At 42.6% G+C, this 18,899-nt stretch overlaps 1 protein-coding gene across 3 annotated transcripts; it reads right to left on the reverse strand.

Moving 5' to 3' along the window:
• Positions 1–1,134: 1,134 nt before the first annotated feature.
• On the reverse strand, positions 1,135–18,745 carry tm9s2 (Transmembrane 9 superfamily member 2). Of its 3 annotated transcripts, none has more exon segments than NM_001140397.1 (18): positions 1,135–2,146; positions 8,191–8,362; positions 8,652–8,763; positions 8,917–9,068; positions 9,281–9,440; positions 9,635–9,692; positions 9,937–10,056; positions 10,239–10,371; positions 10,799–10,846; positions 11,002–11,107; positions 11,699–11,778; positions 11,927–12,038; positions 14,080–14,207; positions 14,479–14,608; positions 14,875–15,002; positions 16,206–16,299; positions 16,392–16,459; positions 18,436–18,711. In NM_001140397.1, coding segments are annotated over 18 exon segments (2,004 nt in total). In that variant the 5' UTR covers positions 18,571–18,711; the 3' UTR covers positions 1,135–2,078.
• Positions 18,746–18,899: the final 154 nt, after the last annotated feature.

The raw sequence follows: 18,899 nt of genomic DNA on the forward strand, positions 1-18,899 counted from the left end.
TGCCTGAATGCGGCCATGCGTCATGGTAGGGCTCCACTGACTCCATATTTGTCCACTTTGCAGCTTCTGTAAAGCGTAGATAGTATTAGTATACCATATTAGTATTGGTGTTACTTTATCTTTATCAGAGCATAGTGCATTAAGTATCCGTCAATATGAAACAGGTTGCAATGTACTGTAAACCATTACTAGGGATTTTATTCATGTTGAGGCCTCAAAATATTGGTTAAAATATTCAATACAGTAAAATGTACATAACTCATAGAAATGTGTGCATATCGATTTGGAAATGTATTGCTCAAAGCCATGATGAATGTACAGTATATGTAGAGATCAGTCTCTGACCATGGTCTTGAGGAACCATAACGGTTGGTTTTCATTGAACAATTTCACTTGAGGTACTATCTGAAGCAAGCTCATCACAGACCTGTTGCTTACCAAACTGGAGCATGGTGCTGATATTGTAGTTACACTAGTTCTGTTCAGCATTGGTTCTCCTCTGTTCTGAATGGAAGTCCTTCAGCAAGCGTAATCTGTATGCATGTTGAGAGGCTGAAGTGTTACGTATGAGTGAAATAGACTCGAGTGCTGAGAATCTACATTTTCAGCTATTTTGTTTAAAGGTAGTTGACTTGGAGAGATAGTTGACAATAGACACTATTGTAAAAAGTACTGTGATATGTTTCCTGTTGAATATGTCATTGTGAAACTAAAGTAAATAACACGTTTTATATGCAGTCCTTATTTAAAAACTAGAGATGTGAGGATTTCTATTGTGCTTTTCAACATTTTCAACATGGTCCGAGGATGTGTTTCATTTATAAAAATTAATAAAAACGTGGATTTCTACAATGCTGAACAGAACTCCTTCAATGCAATGTCAGTAAGAATTATGATTTTCCTTTAAAAGGGGCAATCCGGAATTTGAAAAACAAGAGGCAACCCAGTCACTTGTTTTGGTAAAGTGTTATATTCTTCCAGAATCAATAGCTGTATATCATTCATTTAAGTAAAAAAAAAAAAAAAATGTATGCACCAATCCCGGGTTGCCTCTTTAAAAAGGTGGGAAAATGTTACAAATGAAGTCACCAAGTTCCATCTGAGAGTATAGAGAAAGTGAAAATGCAGTAGCTCTTTCCAATGAATCAAATGTATTTATTATTTGTAAAAACATTATCACCTTAGGTGATGACTCCACACTGCTAAAAAGAAAAAGCGGCAGTAGTTTTAGACATATTAGTTACAGTAAGTTACCTAATAAGAAATACTGTAATGCATTTGCGTCAACTACCAACTTGCTTTCTCCTGTGCCGTGTGAGACATTACAAACCCAAAAAAAGATCATGTCGATGAGTCATAAGCTTGGGCTTACTGTTATAGCAAATGAATCTACCACGTGCTTCATAACCACGGTTGCTATTTACTCTCATTTTCATATAAACCAAAATATAGCCATAAAAATAAGAGAACAGATTCTAACATGGCATGGTCATTTATACAGTAAATATAATACAGGCCATTAATGGTTAGGATTCTATAGCCCCCGTCTTCACCTGTCCAAACAGATATAAAACCAACAAACATTCAACAATTTTTCTTTTTAAAAAGGACTGTTCCATATAGGTCACATTTTTAAAGTATCAACATTTATATATTCTCATTACAGCAGAGTAGGTGAAAAACAAACACGTAAATAGACGTTTGGGGTTCTGAGAATATAAAAGCAAAATGAAGTACGCATTTGATTTACATTAGAAACGGAAAATAAAAGCATTTCGGCTCATCCTTCACCACCCACTATGTAGTCGCCCGTTCAATTAGATATTTGGAACTAACCTGGAGGATCACGGTGCAAGTCAAATCAAACGTCACTTAATCTTAGGCAGACGGTAAAAGCAAAAACAATGACGGCAACATATCAAGTTTCCCGAGCTTAAACAAAGGAAGGTCCTCTTCAGGTCTTTTCTGAGATATGTGATGGTTTCAAGTCAGAGTGTATTCAAAGGGCTTCCTTTCCTCATAACGGTCCACTGTAAAAGCGCTGCACTGGGAGAGCCGGGAGTCCGGGCCTCCTTCCTTTAGTCCACCTTGACCACACTGTAGATTTTATTTACAAACCAGAAGCAGGCAAAGAAGCCAATGGTACCTGAGAAGAAAGGATAGGACAGGGATTAATTTCCAGAGGGGAAAATTGTCTTTAGATACACAGTACTGCTGTATACAAATTACACAGTGTACATTACACGCAACATAATACATACATTGCACATTACCCATGTCCGACGCATTGTACACATCTCATACCTACTACATATTTGCACAGCTGCCCTCGCAACAAAGGGTCACGTTAGGACACTGAACTTGAAAAACAACATTGTGAATTTGTAATCTTGCAAGAACCCACATCAGCTTATTGAAACACCTGGGTAAGGCAGAGAGGTAAGGTGCGTGTGGCTTTAGAACGGGATGCGGTTTCATCTACACAGGGATGATTTTAGCAGTGAGACGCGGGCCCCGTGCAGCGCGGGGAGGAGGGGACCAGAAACGAATGAATAAAAACACAAAACTAATGAAAGAGATCAGGGCGTGGCACTTCAGGAGCATACGCTCCCAAAATAACCCTGGTGTCACATCTTATAGCCGCCCGGCTCGCTAGCCCACTCAGCGCCACCAAATTCCCCTCCTTTAAAAGGCTGATCAATTCCGATTGAAAGAGGTGGCTGGAAAAAAAGAAGATGAAGCCACAAGTCTGCCAAGGCAGTAGGCACCAACCGGCATTCCGTTTGGCAGAAAGAAATCAAGAGATAGCTCCGTTTGTTTGAGCTCCTCTCTGGAGAGAACTCAGTAGATAAAATGTTAATTGGGCAAAATCCCTGGAGATGAAGAATTCGTCAAACTCAAAGCCTGTATCTGACGGCTCAATGGGGGACGTACAAGAAACTCCCGACTTTAGTTTTGATCAAAGTTTAGAGGCAGTGAAAATGAAAGAAATAAGAAACGTCTTTTCTTAAAAAGGCAATTAGAAATAGGGCAGATTAGGATAATTCAGATGAAGAGCCTGAGCGACCGGGAGAATGAAGATCTTTTTATTGGATTTATTTTCGGTAGCGATGATCTTCTGCCAGCCTTTTCCAATACTGATTATCCCAGTCTTAAGATAGGGTCTGACACTGCTCCAGCAATACAGGCTACTCATTTGGCCTTAAAATGTCAAGTTCCTATGAGGATGTCATCATAAAACCACAGGCCAACTATGGAAAAAAAAAACAAAAAAAAACGAATGGCTTCAGTAGTAGTTTTGTATCGACTTTCCTGACATGGTGTCCTATGTCACGTATTATGTGTGTGGGTGTGTAAGACAAGGCCAGAAGGCGCCAAAGAGCGCCGTTACCATGTCAACCCTTTGTCCATTTCTAACTGTTCCACACCACAGTAAAGGAAAGAGGGAGACAGCTCTGTTCATCACAGCATTGTTGTGTGTGGATACGAAGTAAACGCCCACATTGCTCTCCTCATGGTACACAGCTATATATTTTGAGTGCCAGCGCGAGGAAGTTGCCATAACAGCCGTAGTCAGGGATGCTGGTGCATATAATAGAATCCATGGCAACTGGTAAAATTGGGCGCTGCCTCACATTGGTTTTCTAGGAGACGAAAGTCGCCATCTCTACAACGAATACTTTTAGGATGGTTAACCACAGACCAAGTACTACAAGCAGCAGTTCCCAATACATCTTACTTGTTTGCTGATGACCTAAAAAAAAAGAGACGTGTGCTCCATTTTAACAGTGCTGATAATAGCTAAAGTCCAGTCAAATGTCTCACTGAGGAGACCAGGGGAGGGCCTGTTGATCTTGGCTAACATGTATTGAATCAGGTCTTATGAACACTATCCCTACACCATCCCTACAGTGAAGCATGGTGGTGGCAGCATCATGCTGTGGGGATGTTTTTCAGCGGCATGGACTGGGAGACTAGTCAGGATTGAGGGAAAGATGAACGGATTAAATGTACTGAGAGATCGTTGATGAAAACCTGCTCCAGAGCGCTCAGGACCTCAGACTGGGGCAGAGGTTCACATTCCAACGACCCTAAGCACACAGCCAAGACAACGCAGGAGTGGCTTCGGGACAAGTCACTTGAACCTGATCGAACATCTCTGGAGAGACCTGAAAATAGCTGTGCAGCAACACTCCCCATCCAACCTGACAGAGCTTGAGAGGATCTGCAGAGAAGAATGGGAGAAACTCCCCAAATACAGATGTGCCAAGCTTCAAACCCAAGACGACGAGGCTGTAATCGCTGCCTAAGGTGATTCAGAGTACTGAGTAAAGGGTCTGAATACTTAAATAAATTGGATTTGTTCTTTTATTTTTAATACATTTGCAAACATTTCTAAAAACCTGTTTTTGCTTTGTCATTATGGGGTAGTGTGTGTAGATTGATGAGGGGGAAAAAGTCAAGGGAACTGAATACTTTCCGAATGCACTGTATAATGCATGAGCAGGAACATGGAGAGGTGGCCAGAGAGCAAGGCTGAGTGCTGTTACGCCACAGCTCCTCTGACCAGTTTTTTCCCCCCATACAGTTGAGTGAGAGGGGTTTACTGTGTAGAACAGTCAGTCTGGCCTTTCTAGACCTGACAGAGGGCAGCCTTGTCATGTCACCTCCCTTCTCTCAACATATGAATGAGCTGCTCAATGCCAGACTTGGCACAGGAACCAGGAAGAGGCAAAGTCACTAAATATAACCGATTCATAACACTGGTCTGTTTCTCTGCAGTATAAATGACCACATTTATACTACAAGCTAACTGCACACTATTCCTTTAACATTATGATCAAGCATAAAAAATTGCCTTTATTTTGTGTGTTTCAAGGATCCACTCCAGCATCAACAAAGACATCTTTAAGACGTTGCCATCTGCAGTAAAAGTCTAAAAAGTTTACATTTAACACAGTGTAGCTGTACCATGGCCTCATTTCTATTACATCATATTGGATGACTATCATTCATATTCCATTCACCCAGTTCAATGTAGCATTGATAGACTTAGGCTACTACATGATACTAAAATTTTCCCTATACCCATAATGAGGTTGTTACAACCTAGCCTATGAATGAAGGTTTACAACGTCGGTGCACAGGTCGATAGAAAAAAATGTTTAGTAATCAAGGTTACAGTGACAATACCTCCTTGCACACTATTGCCTGCATCTAGCTGATCTCTGGTGTAATAATTTGTCCAACAGTTGCAAACAAGAGAGTTTCTATTGCACAAATTCAGGTATGTTTATCCCCATCTCATTCAGTTTGCTTCCATTTAATAAATGTTTAACAGAATCTGCGGATTTAATACACCCCTGATCACAGTTCACTTTCATAGCAGCCACATACAAACAGCATGATCCCTTTGATCGTGGTATAATTCCTTCCCACATCTACGCACTCTCCTCCTGTCACCTTTTCCCATCATTTGTGAACTTCAGTGCACAAATCAAATCGTATTGATCACATACACATATTCAGCAGATGTAGCGAAATGCTTGTGTTCCTAGCGCCAACAGTGCAGTAGTATTTAACAGTTCACAACAATACACACATCTAAAAGTAAAAGAATGGAATTAAGAAATATATAAATTGATACATTACTAAAGTGGCCAGTGATTCCAAGTCTACGTATATAGGGCAGCAGCCTCTGAGGTGCAGGGTTACGTAAACCGGGTGGAAGCTGGCTAGTGATGGCTATTTAACAGTCTGAAGGCCTTGAGATAGAGGCTGAAAAACAGCTTCTCAGTCCCAGCTTTGATGCACCTGTACTGACCTCACCTTCTGGATGATAACGGGGTGAACAGGCCGTGGCTCAGGTGGTTGATGTCCTTGATGATCTTTTTGGCCTTCCTGTGACATTGGGTGCTGTAGGTGTCTTGGAGAGCAGGTAGTTTGCCCCCGGTGATGCGTTGGGCAGACCGCACCACCCTCTGGAGAGCCCTGCGGTTGCGGGCGGTGCAGTTGCCATACCAGGTGGTGATACAGCCCGACAGGATGCTCTCAACTGTGCATCTGTAAAAGTTTGAGGGTTTTAGGGGCCAAGCCAAATTTCTTCAGCCTCTTGAGGTTGAAGAGGTGCTGTTGCGCTGTCTGTGTGGGTGGACCATTTCAGATCGTCAGTGATGTGTACGCCGAGGAACTTGAAGCTTTCCACCTTCTCCACTGCGGTCCCGTTGATGTGGATAGGGATGTGCTCCCTCTGCTGTTTCTTGAAATCCATGATCAGCTCCTTTGTTCTGTTGACGTTGAGTGAGAGGTTATTTTCCTGCCACCACTCTCCTATGGCCCTCACCTCCTCCCTGGAGGCTGTCTCGTCATTATTGGTAATCAGGCCTACTACTGTTGAGTCGTCTGCAAACTTGATGATTGAGTTGGATGCGTGCGTGGCCACTCTGTCAGGGGTGAAAAGGGAGTACAGGAGGGGGCTGAGCATGCACCTTTGTGGGGCCCCTGTGTTGAGGATCAGCGAAGTGGCGGTGTTGTTTCCTAACTTCACCACTTGGGGATGGCCCGTCAGGAAGTCCAGGACCCAGTTGCACAGGGCGAGGTTCAGACCCTGGGCCCCGAGCTTAATGATGAGCTTGGAGGGTACTATGGGTTTGAATGCTGAGCTATAGTCAATGAACAGCATTCTTACATAGGTATTCCTCTTGTCCAGATGGGATAGGGCGGAGTGCAGTGCGATGGCATCGTCTGTGGATCTATTGGGGGGTGGTAAGCAAATTGAAGTGGGTCTAGGGTGTCAGGCAAGGCAGAGTTGATATGATCCTTGACTAGTCTCTCAAAGCACTTCATGATGACAGAAGTGAATGCTACATTTAGTTCTGTTACCTATGTTTTCTTGGGCACAGGAACAATGGTGGCCACAACACATCAGCTGTCTGACCAGGCAAAAAACAACTTCAAAGCCAAACCTTCATATCATAACTGCTAGCCTCTACACACAGCCTACATTGTTTTCACCATATTAGCCAATGTCATAGTCAACATAACTACTAGAGCAGTTACACCAAGGGGCCCCAGTGGCAATAAATTAATAAAAACCAAAAGCTTACCTTGACTTGGAAGAGTTCCATAGCCAGCTAGCTAACATAGATAGCATCCCTCTTTGAGTAGGCTAAACAAGCTGCATTCATTAGCTAAGTAACTGAAAAAAATTAATATAGCTAGCTCCTCCATTTAAGAAATGAATGTTAAAAACTGTCAACTAAATCACCACACGCTAGCTGTAGCTTATGCTTTCAGTACTAGATTCATTCTCTGATCCTTTGATTGGGTGGACAACATGTCAGTTCATGCTGAAAGTTTAGTATAGCTCTCTAAAAAGGATAACTTTAATGTCTCATATTTTAAAATGTTTCTGAAATTCACTGAGGATGTTCCCTCCTTCCTCTGAGGAGCCTCCACTGAGCTGTACTGCCAGTAAAACCAGAAGTGTGACACCTGTCACGGGGGGAGGGGGGGAGGCGTGTTGAGCCAACAAAAGTGGCTCAACACTAGTGCCTTCCTAGGTTTATGCCATTAATGGAACAGGATACGAGTTCCTGCATCCTAGTAAATGTGTACAGGACTGGGCCGAGCTGTCCCTCTGACGTTAACCTACAGGGATTCTTCTGAAACTAACCAATTCCCACTCCTCATGCAGAAACGTAAGATCAATAAAGTTCATATTCAGTTTAGAGTAATTAACACATTTAGCATGTTTATAAATTTGACCCTTTCTGTTATACAGATGTTTTTCAGTGTTGTGTTTGTGACCCCTCAAGATGCAGGTTGATGGTCACTAAACTTGGAGCTGACTGTTGGATGGACTGTTCTCATCTGTTGATAGTGAATGATGCCAGACTGGAGGTACCAGGACAGAGAACACGTCGATTACTATTGAATTCTGTGAACACACAGATAGCTACTACAGCGAACCTGTCACTGTCATTCATAAAACTCCAAGCAGCAGCACTCTGACACCTAAGCACTTAGTGTTGAAGGATGGGCAAGTTAATGCCTCTTAACCATAATCCGTGGACAAACAATAGGACGGGTCTTTGCAAATTACACAAGGTAAATGTTATATTGAGGTGACGCCAACCTGTTAGTATCACAATCAAAACCTGGCTTCTTCAGTGTTCCCAGTCCACTCACCTGTGAAGAGGAAGAAGATGAGCACCATGATGGAGGTGTAGCCAAAGTAGAGGATGGTGCTGGCGGCTCCTACGATCTGCAGCTTGGAGAAGAAGTAGTGGACGGCGTAGACAAACAGGTAGACGGCCGTGAAGCCGCTGGTCAGGAAGGAGCGCCACCACCAGTGGTAGTCCTACAGGAAACAGGGCTTAGGTTAGGCTACAGACAGTGACAGTCTGACTGTAAACAGTCGAATACATTATCATTACGTAAGTAGTAAGCCAGCAGTCGAAATTAAGTCATTGTGATGTCATTTCCACCCATTTCACCCACTGGGAAGTCCAAGGAAACTCTACCCTGGAAAATGTTTGTCATGTTCCTTCGTAGTACACCACAATCCACATTTCAGTAACTTAACACCTAAACGTTTCAGTAGGCCATTACACTGAGAGAAAGACCCGTGAACAGTAGTTTCCTCTCACCTCTGCACACAAGTGGAAGTAGCACAGCAGGATGGTGGCCTCAGAGCAGGTGATGAGGAGGATGATGAAGACCAGGAAGAGGAAACCAAACATGTAGTACATCTGGTGAGACCTGGAACAGAAGATAAAAAAAATATATATATATATATTTTTTTTATATATGTTAACTTTATTACATCAATCATCAACCAGAAAGATAAGACACCGACAGATGGTCGGACAGATGACAGACACACAATTGTATTACTGTTTTTTCCCCCCCTACCAGATGCTGTTGAGGATGAAGAAGAGCTGGATGAAGATGCAGCCGAAGGGCAGGATGCCCCCCATGACGATGCCGGGGACAGGCTTGGTGAAGAAGGACTGTTCTGGGATCTGTCTGGGGATCTGGTTGGTTCTCACTGGCTGCTCAATGGCCTGTAAAATGGAGCAAGACAGAGGGGTGATAACTCACCAAGACATGGAAAGTTGTACGCAATACACAAAAAAAAAGTCTGGGTATTAACGTGGACAAAATATCAGAATCCGTAGTAATAATCCATCTTAAAGTAGGACTGCTGATCTAGGATCCGTTTTGTAATTGAGATTACATGGACAGAGGGGGGGGGGGGCTCTGATTTTGGACTCACAGGTTTCTTGAAGCCGAAGTAGGCGCCGACGAAGGTGAGGGGCACGGAGATGCCAAACCACAGAGCTAAGATCGCTACTAGCGTGCCGAAGGGGATGGCAGCCGACGATCCCTCCACCCACAGGATCAAGTTCATCAGGAAGAAGTCTGCAAATACAATCCTGGAGGGGGAGCGAGAGAAAGAAAGGAGAGATGTGAAGCCTCTGTACACATCTCCCTGTTAAAGAGGAGAGTGTGTCAAATGAATGCGGCTTCGGATGCTACAGTACGAGGCCGTCATTGTAAATAAGAATTTGTTCTTAAATGACTTGCATAGTTAAATTACATTTTAAAAAAATGAGAACAGCCGACCTACCCTGGACACAACAGTGCTGTCAACAGGACATTGGTCTTCCATTTCTCACCACCGAAAGCTGAGGACACACAGGAAAATAAGGGTTCAAATTATAAGCTGTAAGCAGGGCATACAGAAGAGAGAGACTGTTCAGGCAGAACACAAATACATATCTAACTCAATGGTTGGATGGAATGTCATGGTCCTGTAGTGACAACGATCTGGCTTTGCATTTATATCGTACCTTTCTAAAACTCTAATCTCATTTTGTTCATTCAATTGTGGTACGCTGATGTGTGTGTGTGTGTGTAAACGAGGCTTACTCTTGTAGAGGCGGGCGGACACATATCCTGCAGGGGTCCCGAGCAGAACCCACAGCACCACAGAACAGGTCATCAGAGCCCCTCGGTTAGCTGGAGACAGGAACCCCAGGCAGGCCAGGACTAGAGGAGGCAAACCTACATCACTACACAGAATACCCATACTACAGATGTACTACCACTATTACTCAAGTAAAATAAGAGACGGTAATAACTAGTACACGAAAGAAAAACAATTCTGAAGACGCTGTAATGCATTGCGAGTTTACATTGCTTATTAAAGTATCTGAGGAAGAGTTACTTACAGAGGGTGATGAAGGTCATGATGAAGATCTGGGTTCCCTGGCCGAGGAACACAGAAAGCAGCATGCCCTTCCTGGGAGGCCGGAACACATCGCCGTGCACCTGCTTCCACCCAGACTCCTCCTGGGCATCCTCCTATTGGGTTAGAGTGAATCACAACCAATCAGAACCAAGAGAACGGTCAAAGTTATGCACATTTAAATTGCTTTGTTACGGATCAGCCAAATCACCAAGAGTGAGTCATTAGCCTATCTTCCAGCTTGTCTAACACATGCCAGTGCAGCAAAAAAAATAAAAACATTAAGACACATGACGTTACCACATTAGCCAATGGCTGTAAAATATGGTGTAGACATGAACTCTCAGCTTAGCCGAAAAGCAGACAAACATTGATGGAATCTTTTTTTTGTTTTTTACTCAAATGACTTGGCAGCTGTAAAATGATGGCCTGCACTACACCATATTTTAAAAGGTTTAAGTTTTATGACGCCTCAAGAGATGGCTCCCAGAAATCACACCACCAATCCCCAGTTTGTGCTCAAATGGCTTTCGATAAGCTTACATAGGATATGGATTTTCCTTGTGTTGATGGAACCTTTATCAAGTCTCCCTGTGAATGTGAAATGTTACAAGGGTTTCATTCTTGTGGGTCGGTAAGAAACAGAACACACATGAACGTTTGGCTGACAAATCCTCTGCTATGTCCGTCTCACCCATTCACTCTCGATGGATTCAATTTGCATACAATAGAATAATCTGGTTTACCTGGTCCACCTGGTTATACCTGGCGATGTCCTTGTGCAGGGTCCTCAGCATTATCATAGCCACCATGCCAGACAGGAAGAGCACGATGACCAGAGAGTTCATGATGCTGGAAAGAACATAAGACATACACCATTAACATGACTAACAGCAGCGGAGGAGCACCATATTCTAATCTACTGTATAACAGCACTGGAATGGGAATATTTAACATGACTAAAGTTCCTATCACATTTAGAGCGATCAACACAATGTTTAGCATATTTGGAGTTTCTGTTAGACACATGAGTTCCAGTGTTCTGTTTGTGACATTTAAGATGTGGGTTGATCACTAAACTTGATGCTGTATGTTATGGATTAAACCGATATCTATTGATAGTGACTGACGTCAGACTGGAGGTACAAGGACAGAGGACTTACCGATTATTATTGTATTTTGTGAAACACTGACTTTGTAGCAGCACTACCTTTTGTTTTGACTTCCTACAAGCTTCTCGGGCTGGTATTTACAGAACATGCGTCTGCCTATTAGGATATAAGGGCTTTCTCAGAGAAGGCCCGTTAGACATTTTCTCTACTGTAAGATTTGGCCGGGGTAGGCCGTCATTGTAAAATAAAAATGTGTTCTTAACTGACTTGCCTAATTAAAAATGATAATAAAAAGTATCTTATGAGGGCTGTCTTGAGACACCTAACGGACCTGAACCACTGGATGTTGGTGTGAGGCATTGAGACCAAAATGTAATCCCATCTGGAGGCCCACTTGATGTCATTGTTTTCCTGTGAATGAAGAAAGTATTATTCGCAAAAGAAAAAACTTCAATGCTTCTATGAACTATGCTGAGGACCACACAAATTCAAAAATGGTGTACTTATATGTGCAAAACAAATCATTTTTGTGGTTAATCGTTCTATTGGTCTAACATACCTCGAAGGTGACAGAGTAGGTGTATGTGATCTTCAAGTCACTGTCAAAGTCTGCAGGAACCTCCATAGGAAGGCCTTCACATGTCGGTTTTTCAGCATCAGCATTTTTGATACTGTCAAACAAACAAAAATCCACTTATACCTGGGCAAGCGGAAGGGTTAAGTGCAGTCGCTTATATTTGAATTAAATCATGAGCATGTCGGGTGTGTGTTTGAGGCCGTAGGTTGGAATTCTCCTGAAGAATCTGATATTCTCGTCAGTTTGCCCTACGTTGACACTAGAAAATCACGAGCCAAATCACCAGAGCGCACGGGTGTTCCCAAAGCATATCCTTAATCCCACGTGGGGGAAAAACAGCGCATCTCAGTATGGATGGAGCGTAGTTCATAAAGCATGAAATCATCTATCAGCTCAGTGACAGGTACATTTGCTGTAGCATAGCCTTTATATGCTACAGTAATAGGCCTAATATATCTGAATGATAAATGTATATTAATCTCCATCGGTCACTGCGTATTATGGTAGTTCTACAGCATGTAGTTCCGGGGGTCACCTATTTTTTTAATAATGTAGACTAAATAATATAGTTTTTTTATTTTTTTTATTGCAGCTTCAGCGTTTTAAATACGGCCTATCATTCGAATATCGTCGCTTAAATTTTTTTTTTTTTTTTTTAAATGTCGCGCACTGTCTATCAATTCCATTAAAATACATAATCTTGTTCAAGGTTGATATTTAAATGGCCTAGATGTCCTACCTTTGTGGGCACCAGTCCATTTTCCTGAAATACCAATTTGAATCGATTGATCAAGTGGTTATAGCCTACTGTTATAACCTGGCATACTTGACAGATTGGTGCCATATCCAAGTTTTTATACTGCATATTTTATTTTAAATAATTTGAATAGGCTTACAACATCTGTAAAATGTTTTTCTTAGGCCTATATAAGTGTTCTGTTGTTCTGAGATATGCAACATCGCAGTTGCTTTTATGACAAATATGCCTAGCCAGGGCTCGAAATTAAGGGCTTCACAATTTTTTTTAATGTCAAAAAGTTTAAAAACGACAAGACTGATGGAACAGATCAAAACATTGTGCTTGTTAAAATGTTGATACATTATTTTTTCTTCCCATTATAGGCTAAGCGCAGCAATGCACACATGGCAATACGCGCACATGTTCCATAATGCAAGTAGGCCAAGCGGAAAACGTCATTCTAATGAAACCGCACATGATAGCGGTTCCCTTTTTAGAGGCCAATATTTGCATGTGAATTTTGTGGCTCAGTTGACAGCCGCATTCATCTATTTTAGTACGGTTACTATACTTAGCCTATTAAAATCCATGTCCTACGCAAATCAAGGAACCATCATTGTTGTGTGTTCTCTCCCAGCTTCATGGTTTGAAAGAGGCACATAATTCCAGTCCATACTACAGGCCTACAGTATGCATAGCCGAATCATGGATACCATATATTTAAGAGTCCAGCCCCCTGGCCCTGACCCTTTTTTTTCCCTCCCTTCACGCTGGTGGGACCACCATTCGGACTGGTATAAATTTCTAATTGGGCTGTGGGGTGGGGGCATTCCAATGATTTGGGTCCGGCACTGTTGTAACCTAATGCGTTGTATTTATAACCAGCTATAACACAAAACCCTTTAAAAAGTATTATAAAAGGAGGGTGCTTTCAGTGCTTCATGTGAAACTCTGCTTGTGTATACAGACGATCGCTAAAACTGTTAATTCAATCAAACATTCATAAATATGGTTTAATGGATTGTATAATTAGGTTTGGACATTTGGAAATCACGCCATAACAATAGAACTGCCAATTAATTTACCTAATGATGCATGGTGAATTTATGTCTGCCAGATACAGCAGAGAATTTTTTATTTTTTTATTTAAAAAATGTAAAAATACAAGTTGGTGTTTCGGCCTCCTCTTGTGAAATGTGGAAATGACACTGATCAACAATCAAATAGAACAAACGTGTGGCAATCTGTTTTTCAATGAGGATAGGCAGTGCACATTCATAGACACCTACGGAAGCGTCGGAGACAATAAGTTCAAGAGCTGCTATTGACAAATGAATACATCTGCTTACACACACACACCTGATTTCCTCTGTCTGGGTCTTTCTGAAGTTCTTACCTCTTGGGCTCCAGTGTGGCAGCCACCAGACGAGCTCCTCTCCACCCCTCCCCCTCCCCATTGTGGTAGGTGATTTTGATGGCCACGTGGTTGAAGACGTAAAACGTATTCTTCTTGTTGAACTCCAACTGAAAGCGATAAAGATGCCAGTCAATTATCCCCCAGATTCCGTAGTGCATACTTATACTAAACACAACCACGTACAAAACAGATTATCATTAGAGCTATTCAAAAAAACAGCATGTCTCAGTCAAGGTCCAAATGTATGATGGTGTTATTATATTACTATAAACACAACACAGCCTGGCTTGAACTACAATTGCCATAGCTTCAAATCTCTGGCGTTATCAGATAGATATTGGGCAACGATCCTGTATGTGAGACAACAGTATGGCTCACATTGATGACACAGGCATCTTTAGCCCGGCCATCGATAGTGACGAGGCAGCCAATGGGGAATCCAGGATTGCAGTATTTCTGACCGTCTTCCACATCATAGCACCAGGTGACTGGCATGTTGTCAACAATCCTGAAAACACACACATTTTGTTAAATCCAATTAAAATACTCTAAATACACTGGGGGGGAAAAAAATCACTTCTAATGATTTTTTTAGTTGAAACAAATCTGTCTCCTGTTCATCCATCTCTGTCTAACCAAAAACAACAGTGTTAACCCGTTGTATAGGATTAGCGTCATGCTAAGAGGCCCTACTATGCTTGGGCGGTAAGTGGAACGGTTTCTGTAAAGTTACGTACAATTATCTCAACCTATTCATGAGAAAGATTATCTCACCAATGGTGCTGGTAGTTCAACTGCATTCCTCTCTTGAGGAAGTCCAGCATGTTCTTATCCTCGGGTTTGCCCTTCACATAGACTTTGGTGCACAATTCCTGGCATTTCACATCTTTTTTGAATGAGAACTGAGGGAAAATTGAGAAGAAAAAAAAACAAGAAAAAATAAACTGTAAGACCTACTGGGTATAACAGGAAGAACAGGGCAGACAAGATAGCGTGAATAGCCGGTCTTTCCAGGAGTGATTTAGCAACACAAAACAATGCAATCCAATACCTGAAAGCTGAGCCCAGAGGACCTTTAGGGTAAATAAAGCCCAGTGGTAGATCAGACTATGAATGAAACCTGCAAGGGAGAGTCGCTGTTTGCAGATGGACCTGCAAACTGCATTGTTAGGGGATCTGAAAAACCACAAATCAATGATGGGAAATATCATTATCCTCTTGGGTAAATTGTTTATTTTTAGGGCACTATCAGTAGAAATGTTACAAATAGGGAGGTTCAAGGCCCTCCTATGACCTCACTGTCAAAGTATTATACCATTTTGCAATACATCCTTTGTATTGCAAAAGGAAATAGCAAAATGGTATAATACTGGGAAAGATGGGTTAATCTGTGGACATCGGCACAACGGAGATAAGATTAGAACGAAATGGTTGATTGGCTGCTTGTGAGTGAAAATCCAGCAATTGCAGAAAGAGGAAATTAGGAATATATGTGTAGCCTAATTAGTTAACTACACATACCATACATGTGAGCGAAAATAGCTCCAAGTAGCAGTATTGCTGTAAGTATTATTTTAACCACGTTTTCTCCCCATTGCTGCAACTCCCCTACGGACTCGGGAGAAGCGAAGGTTGAGAGCCATGCGTCCTCCGAAACACGACCCTGCCAAGCCGCACTGCTTCTTGACACACTGCTCAAATAACCCAGAAGCCAACCGCACTAATGTGACAGAGGCAGCTTGCAGGCACCCGGCCCTCAACAAGGAGTTGACAGAGAGCGATGGGAAATGAAATCCCGGTCGGCTAAACCCTCCCCTAACCCGGACGACGCTGGGGCAATTGTGCACTGCCTCATGCGTCTCCCAGTCACGGCCGGCTGTGACACAGCTCAGGATCGAAGCCAGGTCTGTAGTGAAGCCTCAAGCACAGCGATGCAGTGCCTTAGACCGCTGCGCCACTCGGGAGGTGCTGTTAGTTGACTTCAAATCAAGCGGGATTAGAAATGATTTAAACAATTAATAGAACACAAAATATATCTGCAATATTTAAAGGTGATCTACTACCCCCCCCCCCCCCAAGGAAGATATATGAGGACTGAGTTCCACCTTGTATGGTGACGTCTCAATTCTCTCGCCAAATAGCACCTGGCCCAGGTTCTCAGACGGTCTCCTCTCGTTATCATCTTTGCAGAAATCAAAGCTGTGAAAAAAAGAGATGACAACGAATGCACAATGATCCAACATAAGTAAGATAAAGTCAAGACGTATGTGCCAGTCAGAGCAACTACTTACACATCATATTCATAGGGTAGAACTGATTCCACTGAGTCCAAGCGATTCACAAATAGCTGGATGAGAGTCTGTAAGGAAGGAGAGAGGGTCTGTATATAGGCACGCGACAGTACAATGACAAGGGATGACATGGATAATTATTGGGTTGTCAGTATTGGTATTGTTTCTAGCCATTTCAATCTGTATTATTATCAACCTTATGAAAAGAAAAGCATTGCATGACTCATGTTTTTCTAGCTAGCTAGCCAGCCACTGAGCAGTCAGCCGTGGGGCATAAGCTGCTAGCTAACAAGTTAATGATCTTGGCAAACTAAAAATCAAGTCTAGTTCTCGAACTAGTGAACAATAATTGGGACAAAGTCAAATATCGTATAGCCCACTTCAAATAATGAAATCAAAGTATATTGGTCGCGTACACAGATGTTACTGCAGGTGAAGTGAAATGCTTGTGTTTCTAGCTCCAACGGGGCAGTAATACCTAGCAATAAAAACACAATCCATAAAAACAACAAAATGTCAGAATGCGTATATATATATTCTGGTCCCTGACGTTACGCGTTCTGACATTTTGTTATTTTTATGGATTGTGTTATATGTATGTATGTATGTATATATACACATATATATACACATACACACACACACATACATACATACATATAAATGGTGTGTAAAGATATATTAATAGAAAAGGCGTGTACAGCAGTAGTTATATAGGATGAGCCATGACTAGAATACAGTATATACATATAAAGTGGTTAAACCGGCATGTAAAAACTAAGTGACCAGTGTTATTACTATGCACATAGGGCAGCAGGGTAGAGTACCGGGTGTTAGCCGGCTAGAACAGTGACTGAGGTTCAGGGCAGGCTACTGGTCTGAGGCCGGCTAGTGGTGACCATCTGATGGCCTGGAGATTGAAGCTGTTTCTCAGTCTCTCGGTCCCAGCTTTGATGCAACTGTACCGTCTCTGCCTCCTAGATGGTAGCAGGATGAACAGGCCGTGGCTTGGATGGCCGAGGTCCTTGATGATCTTCTTGACCTTCCTGTGACACTGGGCGCTGTAGATGTCCTAAAGGGCAAGCAGTGTGCCCCCGGTGATGTGTGACCGCACCACCCTCTGGAGAGCGATGCAGTTGTGGGCGGTGCAATTGCCATGCCAGGCGGTGATAGAGTCCGACAGGATGCCCTCAATGGTGCATCTGTAAAAGTTCATGAGGGTCTTAAGGGCCAAGCCATATTTCTTCAGCCTTCTGAGGTTGAAGAGGAGCTGTTGCACCTTCACCACGCTGTCTGTGTGAAGGGAACATTTCAGGTTGTAAGTGATGTGCACGCTGAGGAACTTGAGGCGTTTGACCCTCTCCATGGGGGCGTGCTCTCTTTGCTGTCTACTGCAGTCCACTATCAGCACCTTCATTTGGTTGATGTTTAGGGAGAGGTTATTGTCCTGGCACCACTCTGGTGGTGGTAATTAGGCCTAGCACTGTGTCATCCGCAAACTTGATGATCGAGTTGGCGACGTGCGTGGCCACGCAGTCATGGGTGAACAGGGAGTACAGAAGGGGCTGAGCACGTACCCCCACTTGTTACGCTAACGTTTTGATAGTTTAGCTTGTGACCAGCAATAATAATAGATGAGAACGCCACATCTGTGTGGCGATGCGTTTTGGCCGAGTGTACCTCCGACTAACTTACATCGAGACGGTAAAAATGTTCATTCTTTAATGCATACCTTGTTGTACCAAACTGTTTGTCCTGTGCAAATGCGTTATTTTTGGGGCTGCTACAATCCGTAGTATTTCCAACTCATCACCACTTAACTACATTTTATCGTGGAGTTGAGAATTCTCAGCTAACGTTAGTTACAATAATAACTTACTCCTGGTGTCACTTGACTAGTTAGCATGTAGCTAACGTTAGCAACTAACTAACCACCTAGCAGGCTAGCCAGTAGGAAGGAAATAACAAAGTACAAATGGAACATTTATAAACTTCAATCTGAAAACATTAATATTTAAGAACACCACCATCCGTGTTAATTTACCTGACAATCATCAGCTCCTTTGCCTTCTTCACAAAAGCTCACTGGGGCTAAACCCGGAAGGTAGAATCCTGAACAAGTACTGAAGGCAACTAACGTGAACACAAGTACAAAATCCATGTCTATCCGCGTCTTCATTGTCCCGGTTTTGTTGCAAATTTAAATTCACCCGGTGTGTAGTTCCGTTTTTAATTCTGCAAGGAGAAGTAACGTTAGCTAGCCAACTTGTCAGCCACTACGAAGGCGGCTAGTTGAGTCTAGATAGCTAGCTAGTTAGCGTCCAACACGTCGTTTGTGTGATTGTCGTGAGGAAGAGGGAGGGGCGACACGTTTGATTGGTCGGTCTTTCAGACTCTTCTTCTTTGGTTTTATTGGCGAACTACACGCAAAATGTGTATTATCGTCACCAACTGGACGGCGGTGAATAAAAAATCACTAGAAAAGTTAATTCCACTACAGGGAAGAGA

The sequence above is a fragment of the Salmo salar genome, chromosome 05 (genome assembly GCF_965601325.2).
Source record: "Salmo salar chromosome 05, fSalSal1, whole genome shotgun sequence".
Classification (NCBI taxonomy): domain Eukaryota; kingdom Metazoa; phylum Chordata; class Actinopteri; order Salmoniformes; family Salmonidae; genus Salmo; species Salmo salar.